The following is a 20,417-nucleotide window of genomic DNA, read 5'->3' as shown; positions in this document are numbered from 1 at the left end:
TAATAAAAATCCTGACGTTATCGTAAAATATTAAATCGGCATAAAGAGGAAAGGGTAAAAATAGATGATGAAACCGGTCATTTTGACCAGTTTGAGGTTCTAGTGTTAAATACGATAACAATATTCTATACAGTTTTTCAGAGATTCTTAAGGTTAAATAGAAGTGATTTAACCTTAAATATACAATAAGATTGTTTTATACTCGAGCGTTAATTATTCTAAGGTACACTTTACTAATCGGTCACATCCCATTTTATATGAATAATACGATATGTTTAGTCAAAGAATCAACAATAAATGGAATTTAAATAATATACATTTTTTTTAAATATAGTGAAACAAAAACAAACATATATAAAATATTCTTACTAGTAAATGCATATAAATTTATTGCCTAAAAGTATGCTTGTATTTACAAATACAAACAAAGTTAACATAATTACAAGGAATGTAAAGTGACAACACTTAGCGTTAATGCCTCAAATTGATAATAATCCAAGTGTGAAAGCTAGTAAATTATCCTCTTTAATGTCACCACAACTTCCGGTCGCCTGCTGCGCGCCACTTTATTAAAAATCAATAAAACTCGAAAAGACATGCAAACACAACAGCAACAACTGCAGAGCAAAAGCGTCAGGCCAAAGAGGAATCGAAAAATAATGAAGGCACTGTTGGCAGCAGAAAAAAAGTTGATAATAGAAAACATTGCACTGCAAGAACCGTTGTAGAATGACAGCGGCTGCTGCAGCGATTCCTGTTGCTGCTGCGCCGGTTGTTGCCCGCGCCTTGACAGCTGCGCTCCGAAGGAGTTAGTGTGCCAATTGTCGCCTACGTCGTACACGTCAACGTTGTGGTTATGCCAACAGCAGTTAGGCCGCCAACTATCGTGACTTTATATCTATTAATATATATAAATATACTATTTTCAGTTGTTGGTTTTGTTGTTGTAGCCTGCTACTGCTATAGCGCGCTGCCACCATTGAGGCTTTTCGCCTGTGCGCTCTTCAATACGCGCAGCTTCGAATAGATGATGTCCCAGTCGAGGTAGGCGCCCACAATGTACCGTACATTCTGCTCGGAGTCATCGTACCCGGTGCGACCATGCAGCAGACGAATATTATTGAAAGTCAAAACGTCGCCGGGTTTCGTTTTAAATGCAAAAGCGTCACGGTGCGCCAAACGCACAAACTTGGCGTAGGCCTGGTACCAGGGTATGACGGCGCGCAACGGCACGGAGAAATGACTGTCGCGCTGGGGAATGCTGTGATTTATACGCGTGTAATTTCCGTCACTGTCTAAACTGTAAAAAGAAGCAGAGAAAAGTGTTGAATAAAAAGAGAATAAACGGATGCTGCAAGAGTGCGCGGTGGCAAGTGTCAACGGCGCGTTAGGAAGGCGCGCAAAAAGAAAAAAAAAACACCACAAAAAAATAAATAGAAAATGAGTTGTAAATGAAGCGACAGCGGCGGCGACAGGCAAAACGTACAAAACAGGTTGCTGCGCCTCGAAACTGAGGCTATAAATAAGATTGAAAATCGATTTTCATTGCATACACCCAGGCGGCACACAACGGCGCATAATATTGTAGAACAAATGTACGTGTGTGTGTAAGCGCATAATGCAAATGCAACTACAACAACTCACATAGCCACATACAATAGCAAGCAAGTGGCAACGACACTCAATTTTCTTCGTCCGCTTAAGAGGTGCCCTGGGAATTGACGCCTTGGCTGCTAGACAAATAAATTAAATGCCACCACTGTGGCCGCATTGATTTCGTAGCAGCAACCGTGTGGCTCCTTGCACCGTATCTTACCGCCAAGATCGAGAATTCATTTTAAATGCAGCAACTTGAGAGCGCTGCGTTTCCTCACTCACCATATCACCGGCGCTCGCCAGATATTGTGAAAACTCCGCCCATCCTCACTGCCAATATCATTCCAATCGACCAAAGTCTCCGTTAGTATACGGTAATCCGTTGGGTGTTCGACGCGCAAGCGATCGGCTATGTGAAATCCGTCGACCAGCAGATTACTGCCGCCAACTGACTTCGACTGCACCAAGCAGTGCAATATATTCACGCTCGGCTTGTATTCATAGTAGGGCAGGTCCGTGTGCAGTGGCAGCGGATCGGAGAGGTAGGCGTAATTCTTAGCGCCTGGTTTCGCCTGCACAATGAACTCTTCGCTGTTGTAAGGAATTTTAAATTATTTTATTTTAAATTTATTTATGTGTACTGTTTACCCGTAAGTGGTGCGTCTTATGAAACCCACGCGGTCGGCCAGTTGTCGTACAACAGTCTTTTCCAGTGGCGCATCTTCGATGATGACCACACCGCGTACCGCTAGAGCCTCAAGCCATTGCTGCAGTGCTGTAAAGGAAAGTTTTTTCGTATGAAATCATTTAAATGGTGGATATTGATAACGATATTCCCACGATAGAACCGAAACATATCGGATTTATAAGCGGCTAGGGACAGCCTCCTGGACAAAGAGATTAATTTTTAAAATCTGCTTTATTAAGACGCAAATACATCACGTTCCCGAACCCTTGGATATCTCCATTATCTCATGCAATTATCATAAATGAAATTATCAAGATAAGAGGTGACCCTACAAAACATATTAAATAGAGTTCATAGTCGCTATAGAATTTTGATAGAGTTGATCTTCTCTGTTTCCGGATTAGTCAACAAATTGTCTCGAAATATGCCGCATAGCCGTTCCGAATGATAGAAACTTCCAATAAAAATTTTAAAATGTGGGACGAGTTTTTTTATTTTCAAAATTGACACTGGATCTATAAGCCTCGCGCGAGCTCAGCAATCGTTAGTTAGCAACCAGCACTTGTGGTGTTGAAAAAGCCTTCTGACTGTTAACTCTTAGCAAGACTCACATCCCGCAATGATAGGTGTCCTAACTAGACACAGTCCCATTAACACTCACGTAGTGAGACTAAAGATTTTGGAGGACGCAACTTGTCAAAGTTGCAATGAGGAAGATGAAGTGAAAACATCTAGACACTTTTTTCTCCACTTCCCAGCTTTCGCCAGACTAAGCTTGAAGCATCTCGATCTTGATATTAGGCGCATAAATAAATTTTTGGCAGGCTCTAGGGTTTTTTTTTTTTTTTTTTGAAATCCGACAGTCCGTTTGATCCATATCTGGGAGTTCTGGCCATCACAACGGACAGGCGTCTCTAGCTGTCCAAGTGGGGTTATTCCTGGTCTCAAGAGATATCAGCCTATTTACCTAACCTAACCTGACACTATTACTGCGAACATAATTAAGCCTGAGATCGTCATCTTCATGCCTAATTTAAAAAAATTCCTTCTTAAAACTTAATCTACCAATTTGAAGCATATTCCTAATGTCAGATCTTAAAAGATTAATGATTCCTAAATAATGATGCTAACCATATTGGACTATAAGCTTTGGGCGTCATTTATATTGGATGAGATCCAACGAAGGAAACTTACTTTTCTTCAGCTATTGGAATGCTATGAGTAGTTTTATCAGAAATACACTCAGTAGTCGACTTATTTCATAATCGGTTTGAAGTCACTTATGAAAGGCTGATGTAGCTTTATGAGACGCTTTTTATTTTAGAAATTAACGCAGTTTGTGGATTTGTAGTCTCTGTCATATTTAACTGCTAGCACCTCACCCACCTAGTTGGCACCTCAATCCCTCAACCCCCGCACTCACCGTCATCAGTTTGCATTACATCTTGAAATTTGAAAATTTTCGTAATTTCTTTGAACTGCTGACCAGCCCAATGTTTTGGTTTTGGTCGATAAAATCCATCCAAATACTGTCGTTTGCGCTCATCATTAAATTCCCGCTCGCGCAGCCACTTCAGATCGTACGTTGAGGTATGCTGATCACTCCACCTAATCACAACTTGCTCAGCAACCGAATCAACCTAATTAAAGAGAAATTTATGCCGTTTAACGCGTATAAATTAACATAAAAATTAAGCTCACCTGAACGTCGAGCGCCATCACTTCAGTATCGAAGTGATCCCAATAAATGCGACGCGACTTTGAACTCTGATGGAAACACTGCTCACAGCAGCAGTTGTCACGCAGCCAAACACTTGGAAATTTCATAGTTGCATTATCACACGATTTGTGCCGTTGCACTATAACATATTTACCCTCCTCGACGGAGGCACTCAAATGACGGCGCATTACTTTTTGTAAATGAGAAACGGAACTGCGCGCGACACGCGTTAACGTACGGAAAGCGGGTGCGATCATTTTCTTGTGAAACGAAGCGCACCGTTTGACGATCACAATGAGACTGAAATAGACACAAAGAGAGCAAAATAGTGCGCCTCCAGCTAGCGCGCGACAAGTGATAATGTGGAGCGCAAGCGATTGGACTTTGTTAGTTGACGTTAGCATTGCTGAGAGGCTGTTGCCACTCAGCACGTTATCGCTTGATCCACATCTCGGAGATTAGACGTCTATTGAATATTAGCCGCGCATGTAAACTTTAAAGTATTTACAGAATGTTAATCGCTAACTGCGCGTGGCGTAAGAATAATATGCTTTGTTTGTTAATCTTTTTACAAACAATTAATTGCGAGATTAGCGATCTCATTATCAATGAGATATTATTGCATTTTTGCTATCGCTGTAATTTTTGAGATTAATTTAAAAAAACAAAGGCAAAGGGTATTAACGTACAGTTGTAGTACAAAGCTGCTGTTTCAACTTCGTAAAAGTGTGAGTTCCTAATCAAAACAAAATTTATGCAGAAGATTAGTTCATTGTGGGTGAAAGTTTGAAATGAATACACATCTACTTTTTAAATGAAACTGTTTTCGAAATTACAGTATTGACCTTACTTTAAATATTTGGTATTTTATGCTATGATATATCGTAGATGTTGAAGGAAGCAGTAATACAAGAACCGAGGTCAAAAGCAAAGATGAAAATATTTTTAGCAACTTAAAACTTAGTTTAACTACTTCCTGATCGCTAGGTTTTGCGGTAATATCATAACAAAAAGAAAAAAGCTAAATGAGTAAAGTAAAAAATGTACTAAGTAATTCCTTCTTATCATATTTCCGTACATTATTAAACTCATTGACACGCTTGAGACAACTGATAAGGTACAGGCGCTGCACTAAATTTATGTCATACAACCTATTTGAATAGAGACGTGCCTAGAATCCAGAAAAGAGCAGGGAAGTGCAATTAAACTCATTTCAGCTCGCTTATTCACTGCTAAACTTTTCCGGAAATGAAGGATTTCGAATATCTGAAAGTTCTTGCGTTAACAAGAAGACTGCTAGAAATACAAATACATACATACATTTTCAAATGGCTAGTAGAATACCCATACTTTCTGACTTGTGAAACTTTTTCTATATATTTCGAACAAAACAATTAAATTTGGGGAAGTTCAATGGTGATGCATTAAGTTGTTATATGGTTAGAAGAGAAATGTATAATCTTCGGAACAAAAGCAATGAATGATAAATTTAAATTTTGAAGATCGTTCTGACTAACGGTTAGCCAAAAGCAGATGTGGGTACTTCTTAGATTGATCGAAAGACAGATTTATAGCAGTTTTGTAAGCAACTAGATACACATTATCTATCATAGACTAGATATACCGTTACATATACATTATCTATCAACTGCACTTGAAGAATGGTAGTCGTTTCTTTACATACTAGAGATGGTGGTGGTGTATACAAGAAATGAAATTAAATAGCCACTTGACGCCTGACGATATCGTTGATAACATGCTGATCTGCTCAGAATAGGTGGTCAAAATTTAAATGGAACCAAACACTTCTTATCTCTTTTTTCGGCATAATCAGTCTTTTGTCACAAATAATGTTGATTTTTTTAGACTGTTTAGCCAAGGATTTGAATAAATTAAAGATATGCAATTGTCTCATGGAGCGTACAAGAGTGGACATGAGAAACTCCTAGTTAAGGTGATGTTAATGGATATCAAGAGCGCGAGCGCAAGACTAGTATATAATAAACACAAGATTAATGGTAAAAAAACTCAAAACTTGGATGGCTTTGGCAATTTCTAAAGTAGTTTTTAACGTAAAAATATATTCCATAATATACACCACAAGTGCCTTTAGAAAACACGATATTATATAATATATGGTAGGTTATGATATAAAAAGAACACAATAATATTTTTAAAATTGTTCAAGTTTTATTGTCACTCATAAGCAAAAAGTTTCAGAATGATTAAAGCAAAAGACAAAGTCGATTTAGTGAAGCTCTTCTGTTCCAACGTTAATGTATATCTCAGTCATATCATAACTTGAGCAGCTTATAAAAACATAATTTTTGAGATGGGAGTAAAGTGTACCACTTACATTAGGTTTTCAGAGGTGTCGCAAAGGCTTTGTATTGAGAATACACCATCTAAAGTTTTGGGCTATGTGCAATTCTTTAGTACTTTCCCTTTTAAAATTCTATAACCATGAGTGAAAACAAGCGTAAAAGTGGATGGTTGCACTGGTTTTACACCGCTAATCGTTTTAAATCAATTTGTGCATATAACATGGTAGATCACTTCGCTCGCTCTATATTACATCCACTCTTTTCTCGAAGGTAGATAAAGGAAGAGTAGGGATTTTGAAGTTTAGGGAAGGTAGGTTGGAATATTTTAAGGGGTTAGGGGTAGTGTGAATTTTGAAAAAATAATTTTTGCTTTATCGTTAAGTGTAATATCTTGAGAATATTCTCTAAAAATTTCAAGTTGATCTGATAATTACTTTTTGAGTTATTCGACAAATACCAAAGAGCGCTCGGGAGCAGGTAGCCAGCGGCAGCTACAAGAAAGTTTAAATGCGTTTTTCTCAAAACTATGTTTTTGGAACTGATGACAACTGTCGCTCGAAAACACCTCAGTAGATTTTAATGAAATTTATACAGCTTTTAGAATATATAATAAACTCGGGCCTGATCGAAGGATATTTTTTCAACAATTTTGATTTTTTAGACGAATAACCTGTTGATTTTTTCCCAAAAATCTAGAAAAAAATTTCCTAAGGCCGCTATTTTGTTATTTTTTGAAAAAAAAGCTTCGATAAGGCCCAGGATTATCTATTTATAAAACTAATATTTTTTATCCGATTGTTTTTGGCTGAATCTCCAAGGATTTATGATTGTCACCGCAAGACCTTATTTTGGAACTGGGTCAACGCAGACAGCTAAAACTTTGTAAATTAACATATTATTATTTTTTTTAAATTTTCGTGACTTCAAGTCAAAACATTATATAATAATGCCATATTACTACTTTTGTAAAATAACATGATTTAATAGCAAAAAAAATTTACTGAAAATTCTCATTTTTTCGAACCTCTGACTACACCTAACCCCTTAACCCTGGTGTACCTATTCAAATTTTTTGTATGTATCTTTAGTTTCTGATTTTCTAGTTTGACTTCTAAACAGCTAAGGTTTTTGAGATGTGAAATATCAGCGAATCCTTCTCAATTGATTTATAAAAAATATATTACATTATAGATATAATACATATATATATATATTAGAAAAGTGTTTGGAGAGTTATAGTTATGCCCACAATGCAACTTTTTAGAACAGAATACATAACACTGGAATGCATAACCAATATAGGTACTTTGGTTTGATATATTTATGAAAAATAAGAGAGTGATAAAATAGGCGCAGAAAACTCTGCATTGTATTAACGAAAGATAAGAAATTAATCGAACAAGCCAAAGACTTAGTTTAGAAGTCGCACACATCTTTGATATATTAGACCTTGTCTCTTCTTTTCATTCATTCGACAAAACTGGATTCACAGATTAGCTGAGTCCAGTTTTACCAGAATCTTTTTCAAATCAACAAAGTCCTCGGAGATCTGTTACTATTGGAAGACATTTTATTTAGTGGGTTGTTAAATGGTCATTTATGAAAAGCTATACTGGAATTAATCAAGTCCAATGATCAAGCCATACAGATTCTATACAACTGAATAGTTAATAAACTTCGACTAAATAAGCTTTCTTACGACGTTAGTACACATTTAAGTTTTAAATTTGCCTAATATTTAAAGAATTTTTTATTGAATCCAAGCAGGAAGCCTTAAATGAAATTTAAACACATATCTCTTCACTCAACACCGTTTTTGGTGCTATCCTGAAAGTGATCTATATAGCAATAACTGTCAGAGTGTTATTTCCTTAAGTACTTGCATCATTTTCCACACATTTTACATGACGCTCATGACGCAGCGTGCGAATGTAATAAATATGAGCGAGCGAGCGAGCTCGACTGTGCAACTGACAAAACAATCAACTGCTGCAACAACAAAGCGCGAGACACATTTCCGCGAGTAGAAGAATTTCTTTTATAATTTCATGTTTTCTTTTATTATTTATTACGCGAAAAATGCGCACATTTTATTTGTTTCAAACGGCATGTGAGCGAGCGCCTTCATGTATGCAATGGCATGCGCGCAGATATGCATGCACTCACACATATAAACAAGTAAAAAAAAAGTGGTTGCACACACACACACACCATCGCTTACAAGCGTTGATGTAAATTTTATGTGTGTGCAGTCACTTAGAAATCAGTCAGTCAAATATACAGTTAGCTACCTACGCTAACCGCCTGAAAGTATGCAATTGTTCTGCAAATGTGCGGCATTCGCTCGCATGAAATAATTTGCGGTTAACACTACGTTGAAGACATTGACGCTGCAACATAGAGCTGTGGCAGGAATGAGTTGGGCTTCGCTGCCAGTAAAATTTTTCCACACACGCCTGGCTGACTACGCGTACATGTGTACGCTTGTCTGTAGCTGTTCTCACATACATATGTACTTGGGTGTGCTGCTATTTTGTCATTGCATTGCTGTACGTGCAACCAGCAGACGACATGCAACGTGTGGCTTCACGTGTCTTTCAAATATTTATGTATTTCTTTTCAGTGTGTCGGTTTGTCTTTTGCTGCGTTGTCGTGCATGTTTTTACTGCGTCAATCGGCCTGTCTCGCTATCTGTCTTTGCTTGCCTTTCAGTAGCGTTGGTATGCACATTTGTCTGTATAGGCATTTCATATTCATGTGTGAGGGTGTATGCGTGTGTGGAAACTTTGTGGCAGCATATCTATTTGCCTTGCATATTTTCGCTCCTTCTGGGTGTCATGGCGTCCTAATGTAATTGGAAATTGTACAGTGAAATAAACAAAGACGTGCATGTCGACAATTCCCTTTTCAAACTTGCCAACGCTGCCAATGCATACACAAGCTGACAGTTTAATGCACACAGTGCAAATGCTGTATAGCAAATTCTAGAGTACACACTTATATATACATGCACAAATATATGCATACATGTATAGAATCATATAGAAACACTTCAATGCAGCAGCTTTTCAAGTGTGCGCTTGTATTGACACTCTGATTCAAAAGAATAGTTGCACGTATAAATTCAAAATTATAACCAAAACTCCAATTTTTTTTTGCAATCTCCAAAGTATTCTGTTGACATATCTTAGCTATAACAAAAAAATTTCTAACAATTATTATAATTCGATTTTCAAAATTTGATCTCAAATTCAGCTACTCTCGTAAAGTCTAGTAAAAATTCAAAAATTTCAAGAAATAAAAAATCGCACTCAGATTTGGTCGAATAGAAGTAACTCAGAGACTAAACGTGTTTGCTCTATAAGGCCCTCAGAAAATAATAAGCCGTTCGGAAACGGCTAAAAATTCCATGTACTATTCCATAAATAATAATGATAGATAAATTTAAAAACCTCAAAACATTATTGTGCTCTTGAAATAACAATTTTTATAGAGGCTCTCTATTTTGGCCACCTTTTTTTAAAAATTGGAGACGACTATTATGTTACAATCAATGGGGTATATAGAATATTATTAATGACTTTTTTGTGCTTGAATTGAAGTATATACTTGTATATATGTGGGCGACCTTCGGTTCCAAGCAGACGGCGCTATATGTCATACTGCCAACGAAGCAATCAATTTAGTGAAGGCGACTTTTGGTGAGCGCATTATCTCGCTTCGTAGGCCTGTCGGCTGGCCACCAAGATCGTGCGATTTAACACCGCTGGACTATTTTTTTTTGGGTTTATCGGAAGTTATTTGTCTATGCAGATAAGACCGAGACGATTTATGCATTTGAAGAGAATATTCGGCGCCTTATTACTGACGACCGCAATTGCTGCAAAAAGTATTTGAAAATTGGGCCTCCCGGCTGAAATTTATTCGAACCAGCCGCGACGACACTTGCTTGAAATTATTTTTAAAACATATAGATGTGGGCAAGCCCATATGTTTATAATAAAGATATAATTCTTGAAAACCAGTTCCCTGAAAAAAACACAATTAGTTTCCACTAAAGGTTTCTGAGATTATTATAACAACTGAGCTATTATACTCTCAAAAGTTTGTCCATGCTCTGTAAGTATGTATAAAAACTCGCTGATGTATCTATTATTTTGAGCTGCTGTGTACGTACGACATACCACTCCTTGCGCGTATATCATTTGCTTGCATCTCTAATTGCTCTCTAGCTGGTAACCTTTAAAGTGTTGACATAATGAATAACATCGAAATAAAAATAAAACGGATACATTTTCTAATGTGCATGCGGTAGCTGTGACACCGACTTTCACGTGTCTCATTGCATTGTTGCGGTGTCGCAATTAATTTCAATTGTCGAGATTTTCTTTTGATTTTATTCTCCAATTTGCCACCATTTTACTAACATTAACAATAAATTGAATTACTTAGCAGATTATTTGTTTAAAATAATTATATTATAGAAAGTTTGATTTGATTTTGCAGACGTAGTTTAAGGTTTTCCTTCCAAACAATTTCTTTAGAGGAGATTCCACTTACAGATCCAGGGAGTTTAAGTGAATAGATCTAATAAAATCAAAACCTCAAAGTTTTAACTGACGTCACTGCTAATGTCACCTGCTCGGGGAAGCCCCTCTGGAGAAACGAACTGTCATAAGATTGTTTGAATTTACCGAAGGTAACTCATTTAAAAAATACATGCATTATGAAAAAAATTATATCAAAAAGTACATCATAAATTCTTGTATGGTATATACCTTATTTTGGAACCAGATATACTCATCTCAGGGATTGATTCCTGGAGAACTAAAATTGTAATTTTTAAACACAATATTAGACAAAATATGAAGAAATAACGCAATATCAATACAAATACTACCTTGGGCATGGTTAAGAGTTGCCATCTAGCGTAAAAGAGAAAATTGATAATATCTAGAAATATAAGCCAAATACATATACATATAATATAAGCTAAATTATTCCAAAAGTCTTTATTTCAGACATTGTTTAAAATAGGTATTAAACATAAAGTGCTTCATTTACAACGCCTTCCGTAAATATAATCTTTTTTCAAAGTAGAGCTGCCAGATATTGAATAAATTTAAACTGCGGCAAAAATTTTAGTAAATACGTTTCAAGCATGAGTTTAGGAAAGTTTACCGGAAATTTTTGGAAATATAAATATTTAATTAAGAGTGCATATTTCAAGTAAAAAGTTAAAAAAAAAAATGTATATGGATAGTTGCGATAAATAAATATCTATTATTAGCGCATCAAGTAATCACTATTAAAAACATAATTTTTATGATAGTATAGATATAACGGGTGATCCCAGTAGAAGAACTTTTTTCAATAGTTTTTTTTGTTTTTTTTTTGACAAATCACTCGTGAGTCGTGTCAAGCTGTCATATTATTTTTGTTCAGTATTGTTTGGCATTTCATCAAGGAAAGACGTTTATAAATCGTTTAACCTTATAATGAAAATTCACGTTCTGTAAAGAATATGTTTCGCGCGCTTCGCAAAACTTACGGTCAACATAATCGGCCTACCGAGCGTACTATGCGCAACACCATCACCAATCTTGAGACCCAGCAATAATTTTACGTTGAGATCTTAAATTGAAAGCGTACAAAATACAGCCTGTGCAAGAATTGAAGCCGCTCGTACTTCCCAAGTGACATCGCTTCGCTCTATGGGCTCTTGAAAAGTTCGAAGAAGATTCAACGTTTTCGAGCCAAATTTTGTTCAGCGAAAATGATGCCGGTGACAACATAACCGTCAATGGCGACCGTTATCGTCATTAAACTTGAATTTTCTGTGTGTTTTTTTTACTTTTTTTTAAGTAGGAAACCTCAAAATGGGTCACTCCTTATATATAATATAAAATCAAGGGCGGTTGCCTCAGTAGTAGTCCCCAGAATTTGTGCTGATGCAACAAAAAGATAAACAATAATTTTCTATCACTTCCCCTTAGAAAGTTGTCTATATTGACCTGATAATGATGAGATTTTGGGTTATTAGAAATATTCTATGATTTTCGGAACTGCATTTGCTATATTTCTCTCAATAATGGTACTCCTTAATAGCGGTTAGGGTATGACCAGAGTAAATGAGTGTAGATAACCGCTCAAAACCATCTTAGACCGTTTTCTTTTGTAGTATTTTTAGATTTTTCAACTCCTCCTTTCTCTAACCTGCCGTTAAAGCTACATAGCATTGAAAAATTCTCACAGCTCTCAAAAGCCATAAGTGTATGCCTATAGACTTGGGAACGAAGAAGGCGATGGCGGTAAAATATTTTAAATTTCTGCTATTGCAGGTTACTAGCAATGCCTTTGCGGGCCACAACAACAACGCCGCTGCCGCCTGACGTTACTTTATATGGATCAAGCAGTAATTCCCGTGAAAGCAATAAAAATAAAAAATAAATAAAAATAAATTAACGCAAAATCACTATAACAATAAAGTCATATATGAGCTTAGACGAAAATGGACACAGCAACAAAGCAGCATACAAATAACAAAGGAGAAGAAAGATAAAATTGATGCATGGTGGCGAAATATAATCATAAAGAGCAGTTGTTGACGCAGCGTGCGGCATGCAACATGGAGCGGCAGATGAAGATGAAATCGTTTTAGTATATATATATGCATTGCATATATAGATAGCTTAGTGTTTTCGGAGGTAGCGGCAGGCGATGCGAAACAATTAAACTGCAATTTGCTTGATTGAAGTGATGGCCTTCAAGATTGCAGCAAGCAGAAGGAGATACCGATAAGGAAGAAGATGAAGTGTAGCAGTATTTTCATACTTTCGTAAAAACCCCACAAAATCACTTACTCAGCGTCCAAAAACCAGTTGCGTGTTAACCACAGCCACTGCTTATAGCTACCAAGAATTTCCGAGTTACCACCGGCTCACACGCACATACACGCACACACTCTTGACTACTGAACAGCCAACGATTTGGTCACAAGTGTCAATATCCCGATATTTAAAACGTTTTTGTCCATATACAGCGTCGGGTGCAATAAATTCTTCATCATCATCAATTTTATCAGCGCATTGCAGGGGCGCAGACCAAAGTCACAATGTTAAGAGCGACGCGGACAGCAGCAACAACGGGAGGTGGCACAAAAACAAATGGAATAAAAAGTAAATAAAACAAACACAAAACAATAGCCAGACAGACCGACAGTGCATTTCGAAAAAAAGACAGGCAAACAGTAAATCCGCAATTCGCACACCACTCTACCTCCCTGCGCGCGTATGACTCGAAACACGCATAAACGCGGGCGTACGCGTCGAAGCCACAAATTCCCAAGTCGTCGCAATAAAAATGCAGCGCGCATGTGACAACGATTTGTACTTTGGCTCCTTTTATGGTGGGACCAACAGCGCGGACACCAAGCGCACACAGCAGCAAACGCATTCGCAAATGAAAGCAGCGCTGATTGCCGCAAAAGTCGTTGTAAATAAACCTGGATGTGGCGCGTAGTAGCTGCAATCGGCGCCGCCACCACCGCGCGTCGCGTGGTAGTCGCGCTCCGGCGCGCAGTGCGTGCGGCCGGCAATCTGTTCAGCAACAGCTTGTTGTTTTTGTGCACAATTGCAACCGAATGGCAACTACAGTCGGACTTCAACAGGCGCTTTGCGGTCTTTGCTTACAACGCAACTCGATTATGGTTGCGCGGCCGCTTAGCCTTTTGGCTTGGCTTGGTTCAGCGCGGTGCGGCTTCACTGCGCTTTAAAGCCACGTCCATTTCAATATTTCGTTTTGGTCATGAGGTCTTCTGCTGCATGTAATCTTTTTCCGTTGCTGATTTTATTTTTATTGCGGAAAATTGCATTTGAAGTTTTTGCTGTTTTGTTGTTGATAGAGAAGTGGCAGCAGCTTCTTCTGAATGTTTAGGCACTAAACATTACAAATCAGTTATTGTGGTTGTTGCTTTGTTAAAATGTACGGCTAATATATTTTATTGTGTTGACTTTTGTTACTGATGTTGTTGTTGTTGTAGCGACATATTTGTTCTGCCCATTTTAGGTGAAACATATTTATAATTTATGTCGATTTGCTTGAGATTTCACCGATCCGCACATGAATGCTTGCTTTTATGCAGTAGCGAGCAACAAAAAAGGCCGGGTGAGGCAAAATGTGTTTAAAAATTTTTTTCTGTTCAGTTTTATCGATATTAATAATTATATAACTCCATTTAATTGGGTATTAAAATCAACTTCTAAAATAACGAAATTCCTATTAATATATTGCGTGAGTGTTTAATATTGCTTTCAGTTGATATCTTCTGAGACCACAATTAGACACGTAGGCTGAAAGGTTAGACAAGGAGAAGTAATGAGTTTTTTATTGTGTTATGTGAACGGTCACGTTAGATAAATTTAATCTTTCGGCAATCTCTCGAGTTGTTATTCGACAATTTGCATCGACCAACAACTTTATTTTATCACGAACGGCCTTCCAGGACGTGGTACATCCTCAAGATCAAAATTGCCGACACGCAATTTTGCAAATCAATTTTGGCATTTGGTCAACACATCTTCTTCATACACATCACATAATTTTCGCCTTGCTTTAATTACATTTTTCCCCTTTTCATAGTAAAACAGTAAAATATGCCGAATATGTTTTCCCAAAAAATGTAAGACAGTGTTTTGCGAACAAACCTTACTATATCAGCTGTTCAAATTTATTACGGTAAAGCGGTTGAGTGTAAAGTTGCCTGCGAAAAAATTCAATAAGGTCAGCTGTTGTCATCAAAGGAAATTAATTAGTGCACGAACCAATACTATGAACAAGCTCTAAAAACAGCTAGCTTTCGAAAGTATTGGTTTGAATTTAAATTAAAGATTAATTTTGTTTAAATATTTTTAACAACGCTTTGTAATATTTGAGTTCTGGTCATTTTTAAACTCATTATTCATTACATCCTATAATCAATATGAAGTTGAAAAAACTACGTGAGTGATGCCATTATTTTCTTAGCGACTGTTTAAACATTCTTATAGGCATTATATAAACTAGCATGTTGAAGAAGCTTACTTCATCTCGCGTGAAATTTCTAAGAATCTCACGAGGTTATATCCCTCAGAATATAGCTATATACTTATGTCCGTAGGCTACAGTTTATCGGAAAAAAAGAGAAAAATATTTAAGTATTTAAATATGAAATTTTGAGTAACCAATCTTAAGGTTAGGTCAGCTTTTACTGTAATGGGCTAGTATTCGACTTTAAAGAAAGTGTATTCCTTGTGATATTGTAAGAGAAATTAAACTTGTGATATTTTATACATATGTAAATATGTTGCTCATTTTTTGTGAAGTTAAAGCACTTCTGCATTCTACCAGCAAAACTCAAAACAGCCTGTAAGTAGATTATAAAAAGACAAAGCAAATCGAGTTATCAAACTGTAATTATAATAGAGAGCGTCAGTTTGTGGAGAAAACCCTTACATAATATTTATCTAAGTGCTCAATACATTGGAATTAGAAGAGCATGATCGGGCAGGTTATTATCCCTCATTCATTGTCACAAATTTAATACTCTTTGATTTCTGTCTTGCCATTTTTTAAAGTCAGCATCAAAGATTGGAATTCTTATGGACTGTTTCGTTTTCAAACAAGGATTTTCTTAACTCTTAATCAGATGTGTTATTATAATTATTACTACGTCACGCCAAGAATATTAGTAAATTAAACTAAACGGGGCCACGAAGTTTATAACATATAAAAGCAAACGTTGGATATCTCATAAAGTATATACCTACATATATAAATAATCAGCATGATGAGTTGAGTCGATTTAGCCATGTCTGTCTCTCTGTTCCTCCGTCCATCTCTTCGTCTGTATATACCTGAACTAGTCGCTCAGGTTTTGAGATATCGATCTGAAATTTTGCACGCCTCCTTTACTTCCCTAAAAGCTGCTCATTTATCTGAACCACCGATACCGTACCGAATACATTTCAGCGCCGATTAGTTTTGACTAATCAAACAGAGCTGTGTGACAGAAGTGCACTTCAATAATAAACAAAATAAAATCTAAAGCATGATCTTTAAAGCTGTTGTCCACACAAAAGATTACAACCTAAAGCGTATACAGAAACATTTAGAAACCCATTGGCATTACTAAGCCAATAGGACCGATGAATAATGCAACTGCACACATGTTACAATAAAACTATGTTTCAACGTACAAATTGTTTACTATGAAAACAGCAAAAAAAAACAAAAAAAAACACAACAATGCCAACGAATAAGCTTAACCATTTACCATTTCCGATTTGTTGTCATCCATTCCACTTGAGCGACTACAACATGTCGAATGCAACTGTCATCCATCAAAAAATTCATATGGATTTATATAGAAAGTCATGTGCGTTTATATTTATTAAGGTATCTGCATACATATATGTATATGTACAACATATACGGTGCCACGAGCCCACAATAGTCATGCTGCCTGTCGAATTGATGAAAAATTCAAAAGTCTTAAAACAAACGAATTTGCATTTCAGATGCGAATGTGCAACAAAACTTGCCGCAATGATTTTTTTGTTGTTGTTGTTTTTTTCTCTTTTGCTTTTGTTTTCAATTTTCATTTATGGCTTTATACTTTTTATTAGCCTCTTTGTCTGATTTTTTTTTATATTTTTATTATCAAATGTGGGAGCAGGCATGGATGTAAAAATGTGTGTGTGAATATATATATTTATATATATGCGTGTGTGCATGTATATCTATATGTGAGCATCGCTTGCGGCCAACTAGCCAGCGCGAGCCTGTTGCACTCGAATGCAACATGTGCAACAGCAGCAGTAGCAGCAGCAACAACAATGACTATACGCACAGTGATTCTGTGCAACAACAACAATACTTTTTACTCGTCCCAGCGCTGTGCCAACATATTCCATTGAATTTATAATAAAATCATCGCATTGACGTTTGTTGTGTCCATCTATGGCAACTCAGATCGTCCATTGTGCCACGGCTGTTGCAAGTGATGCCAGCATTGCATTGTTGCTGCTACCGTTGCTGTTGCGGCTGATACGTCAGCAGGTAACCGTAAAACAAATTTTCTGTTTGACAATACCTAAAGCTTCTTTCTTCGTTGCCGTTTACACACACATGTGTAATATGATAATATGCGTGGCATTGTTTGTTTGCTTGTATGCTTGGGTGCCGTTATTATTGCTGTCAGTTTGTCTCGGCATTGTTCGGAATTGTCGAAGATACTTTACGGTATTTAGTTGTAAGCATTTTGTCATTGCCTTTTATGTGATTTGCTTGAATTTCTCCAAGGAAGTGAAATCAATTGGAATGAAATTCGAAATGAAGAATATCTTCTGCGTCCAAAATTAATAAATATTGAATGAAACTCAATTATGGTTAATTAAAATATAAATAATATATATAAAATTTAATCTGTTGCTTAGATTTTTAGGACAAATAGATATTTTGAATTTAATTGTTTGGTTCAGCTTAAGTTTTGAGCTGAAGTATAGATATACAGGACGTCAACGGATTTTGCGTTAAGTCGTTTTAAGAGCGACTTGATATCTAATATTCATACTTCAATTTAACTGCAAAGCTCCTAGATATCTAAGCCAAGTTTTAGATAGGGCTAAAAAGAAGTGGTGTTTCATCGTCTTTCTCATGCCTACTTCACTGCACTTTCGGCATGTGCCGTCATTACTTTGGCGATCCGTCTCACATGTGAAGATATACTGGCTTGTGACCTGTCATTAGTCCAACAACCCGTTTCTTCGGGGCTTTTGCGCATGAACTTGATGATCCGGCATGTCCTTAAGGCATTCCATCTCACCTTGTTTCGCCTAACAGCCCTTTCGGAAATTTCGCCGACTAAACTTTCCCACTTTAATCTACGAGAATGCAGAGAGTTTTTGTCTTCCTGGTGTAAGACCTGACCTAAAGCAACAACTTGATTCACTTCTTCAAAAGATTGAAACTATAGAATATTTCTACTCATATTGAAGCAACTTCAAGTCCCTACGACATTACATTTAATCTAACACAGCACAATTTAATGCACCTTAATCCAACAACGCACAGAAATTAAATTCCTTCTACAACTCAACAAATTGTCAATAAACTGAAAATTTACTCCACACTATATTGAAGAATTCGCATTTTTTTCCTTTTCCAGCAATGAGATTATTCTATCTTTTATTTATTTACCTTTTTTTCTTACTGCGCTCCGCTCACACTCACCAAAGAGCGGCTTTGGCTTTGCGGTTTGAAATATCGCCACATCGATACGCGTCCGCAGCACGGCATTGACATTGCAACATGCCACATGGAGTGTATCATATTCTGCAGAACTGAGTGTATTGATGAAAGCGCTGAAGCTGGCTTCCTTTTTCGTACTTGACGAGCGTGCGTTCGGTTAACGCTGTGGCAAGACGAGCTGGCGAGCTAACTGTCGTTGCAATGCTGGCTCACTGACTGTCCAAATGACACTTGGTTGCGAGCAATCACCAATTCAATACAATTCATTTCGCAGCAACAGCATTAAAGTCGACTTGGCGATAAGTTTAGTTTTGCTTCGCTTGCGTTCAGTTTCTGTTGTTCCGCCGTTGTGGCACTGTTGCGGGTGCCGCTGCACCAGTCACTTGGTGATTCATTGCTCTCCAGCGACGCAGCGTTACGCTATTGCATTTTTCACTTCACTTGCAGCACTGTTGCAATGACAATTCAGCCACAAAAGTTGCTATGCTCAGCTGAGTGTCTTCGTGATAGTCGGTCCCTCGAAAGCCTGGCTGTCTGTTTGTCTGCCTGCCAACTTGTCTGGTTATTTACTAAACCCAATAGCACTGCGAAGAGCTTCACAGTACTTTTAGATATCTTATACTACTCTCCACTCATGTATGATAGTATGTGTGTGTGCGTGTGTCCATATTTATTTGTGTTGCACGTCAGTAAATCATCTTAAATCAATGTCAAATCGATATTATTCGGTTGCACTTGTGTATTGTGAGAATTCTTCTTATGCGTTGGCGTTCGCCTGGAATTGTCAGTCAACCATAACAGAACTAACAACAGCAATAACAACAACAAGCAGTGCAAAGTTGAATTGAGTGTCGAGTGTATTCGCATTGTTGGTTGGCAAGTGAATGCTCTGGTATATTGTACTTGCAACTAAATGATTTTCATTGCTGCCTTAGGAAATTCTATACTGGCGAATGCATGTATGTGTGTGTGTGTTTGCATTTGCTACTTTCGTTGTCTACTCTTGAACTTGTTGCAGTCGAATGCCGCCGCATAAATCGCTCACTTGTGCGAAAATAAGCGGAAACTTGGATAAGGAAGTCAAGGCTACCAATGAAGCGGCGATTGAGTGTCTCCTTGGCGGTGGAAGACGGTTGAGTGTCATTACGGCAGCATTGAAAGATGCTGAGAGAGTATTAAATTTATAACTTAATAGACTTAAAACTTAGAAAATCATCAGAGATTAGTCAGGTCGAGGCGGCCAATTAGATCATCAGAATAATTTTGAAATTTATTAGTGTTTTGAATTCTGTAGTCTGCTTATAATGTAAACTAAGGCTTTTCGTTGAATTTATAAAACATTAAAGTTAGAAAATCTCTCTCATCAACACAGACTTATGATCACGCACAAACCAAACACCCTGTGGCCCGAAATTATCAAAAGTAAATACGGTTGGCTCGGGCATGTTCTGAGACGAGATCCAGACACAATGACCCGGAATGTTATCGACTTGAATCCACAAAGCAGGCAGCGGAAAGACCGACCCGCTCTAATTCGGAAAAGAAATTTAGACATCGAAATATCTAAGGTCCAACAGTTGTTCAGAGCGAATACGATCTTTACATGACGCTCTTAAAGCAACCCCACATTCGTTTCTTGATCTTCAAATGCTGCGCCTCAAGCAAAGCACACTCTCGCTCATTCTCTTGCTGATTTTGCATTGCTGGCGGCTTCAGATTAATTTATATCTGACTGGACACTTTGGTAAAGTCGTTATACTCTTATATGGAACATCGTAAGATCTCTTATCAAAATTAATAA

The 20,417-nt window shown here is 37.2% G+C and overlaps 1 protein-coding gene across 1 annotated transcript; it reads right to left on the bottom strand.

Moving 5' to 3' along the window:
* Positions 1 to 355: 355 nt before the first annotated feature.
* Positions 356 to 4,321, bottom strand: LOC106614399 (gamma-butyrobetaine dioxygenase). The gene is made up of 5 exons (XM_014230127.3): positions 3,986 to 4,321; positions 3,708 to 3,924; positions 2,245 to 2,371; positions 1,879 to 2,187; positions 356 to 1,300 (listed from the first exon to the last, which is right to left on the bottom strand). Exons 1-5 carry the CDS (start codon positions 4,259 to 4,261, stop codon positions 961 to 963), a joined length of 1,269 nt encoding a protein of 422 aa, XP_014085602.2. The 5' UTR covers positions 4,262 to 4,321; the 3' UTR covers positions 356 to 960.
* Between the last annotated feature and the right edge of the window lie 16,096 nt (positions 4,322 to 20,417).

Source organism: Bactrocera oleae, chromosome 5 (assembly GCF_042242935.1).
Source record: "Bactrocera oleae isolate idBacOlea1 chromosome 5, idBacOlea1, whole genome shotgun sequence".
Taxonomy (NCBI): Eukaryota; Metazoa; Arthropoda; class Insecta; order Diptera; family Tephritidae; genus Bactrocera; species Bactrocera oleae.
Note: the sequence above shows the minus strand (reverse complement) of the source record. Positions and strands in the feature narration are given on the sequence as shown.

What these genes read in the sequence shown, in the direction of transcription:
- LOC106614399 (XM_014230127.3), bottom strand. Translation starts at nt 4,261, where the DNA reads ATGATCGCACCCGCTTTCCGTACGTTAACGCGTGTCGCGCGCAGTTCC. An exon ending in TGTAATGCAAACTGATGACG is followed by an intron (nt 2,372 to 3,707) that starts GTGAGTGCGGGG and finishes TTTCCTTTACAG; the next exon opens with CACTGCAGCAATGGCTTGAG. An exon ending in ATAAGACGCACCACTTACGG is followed by an intron (nt 2,188 to 2,244) that starts GTAAACAGTACA and finishes TCCTTACAACAG; the next exon opens with CGAAGAGTTCATTGTGCAGG.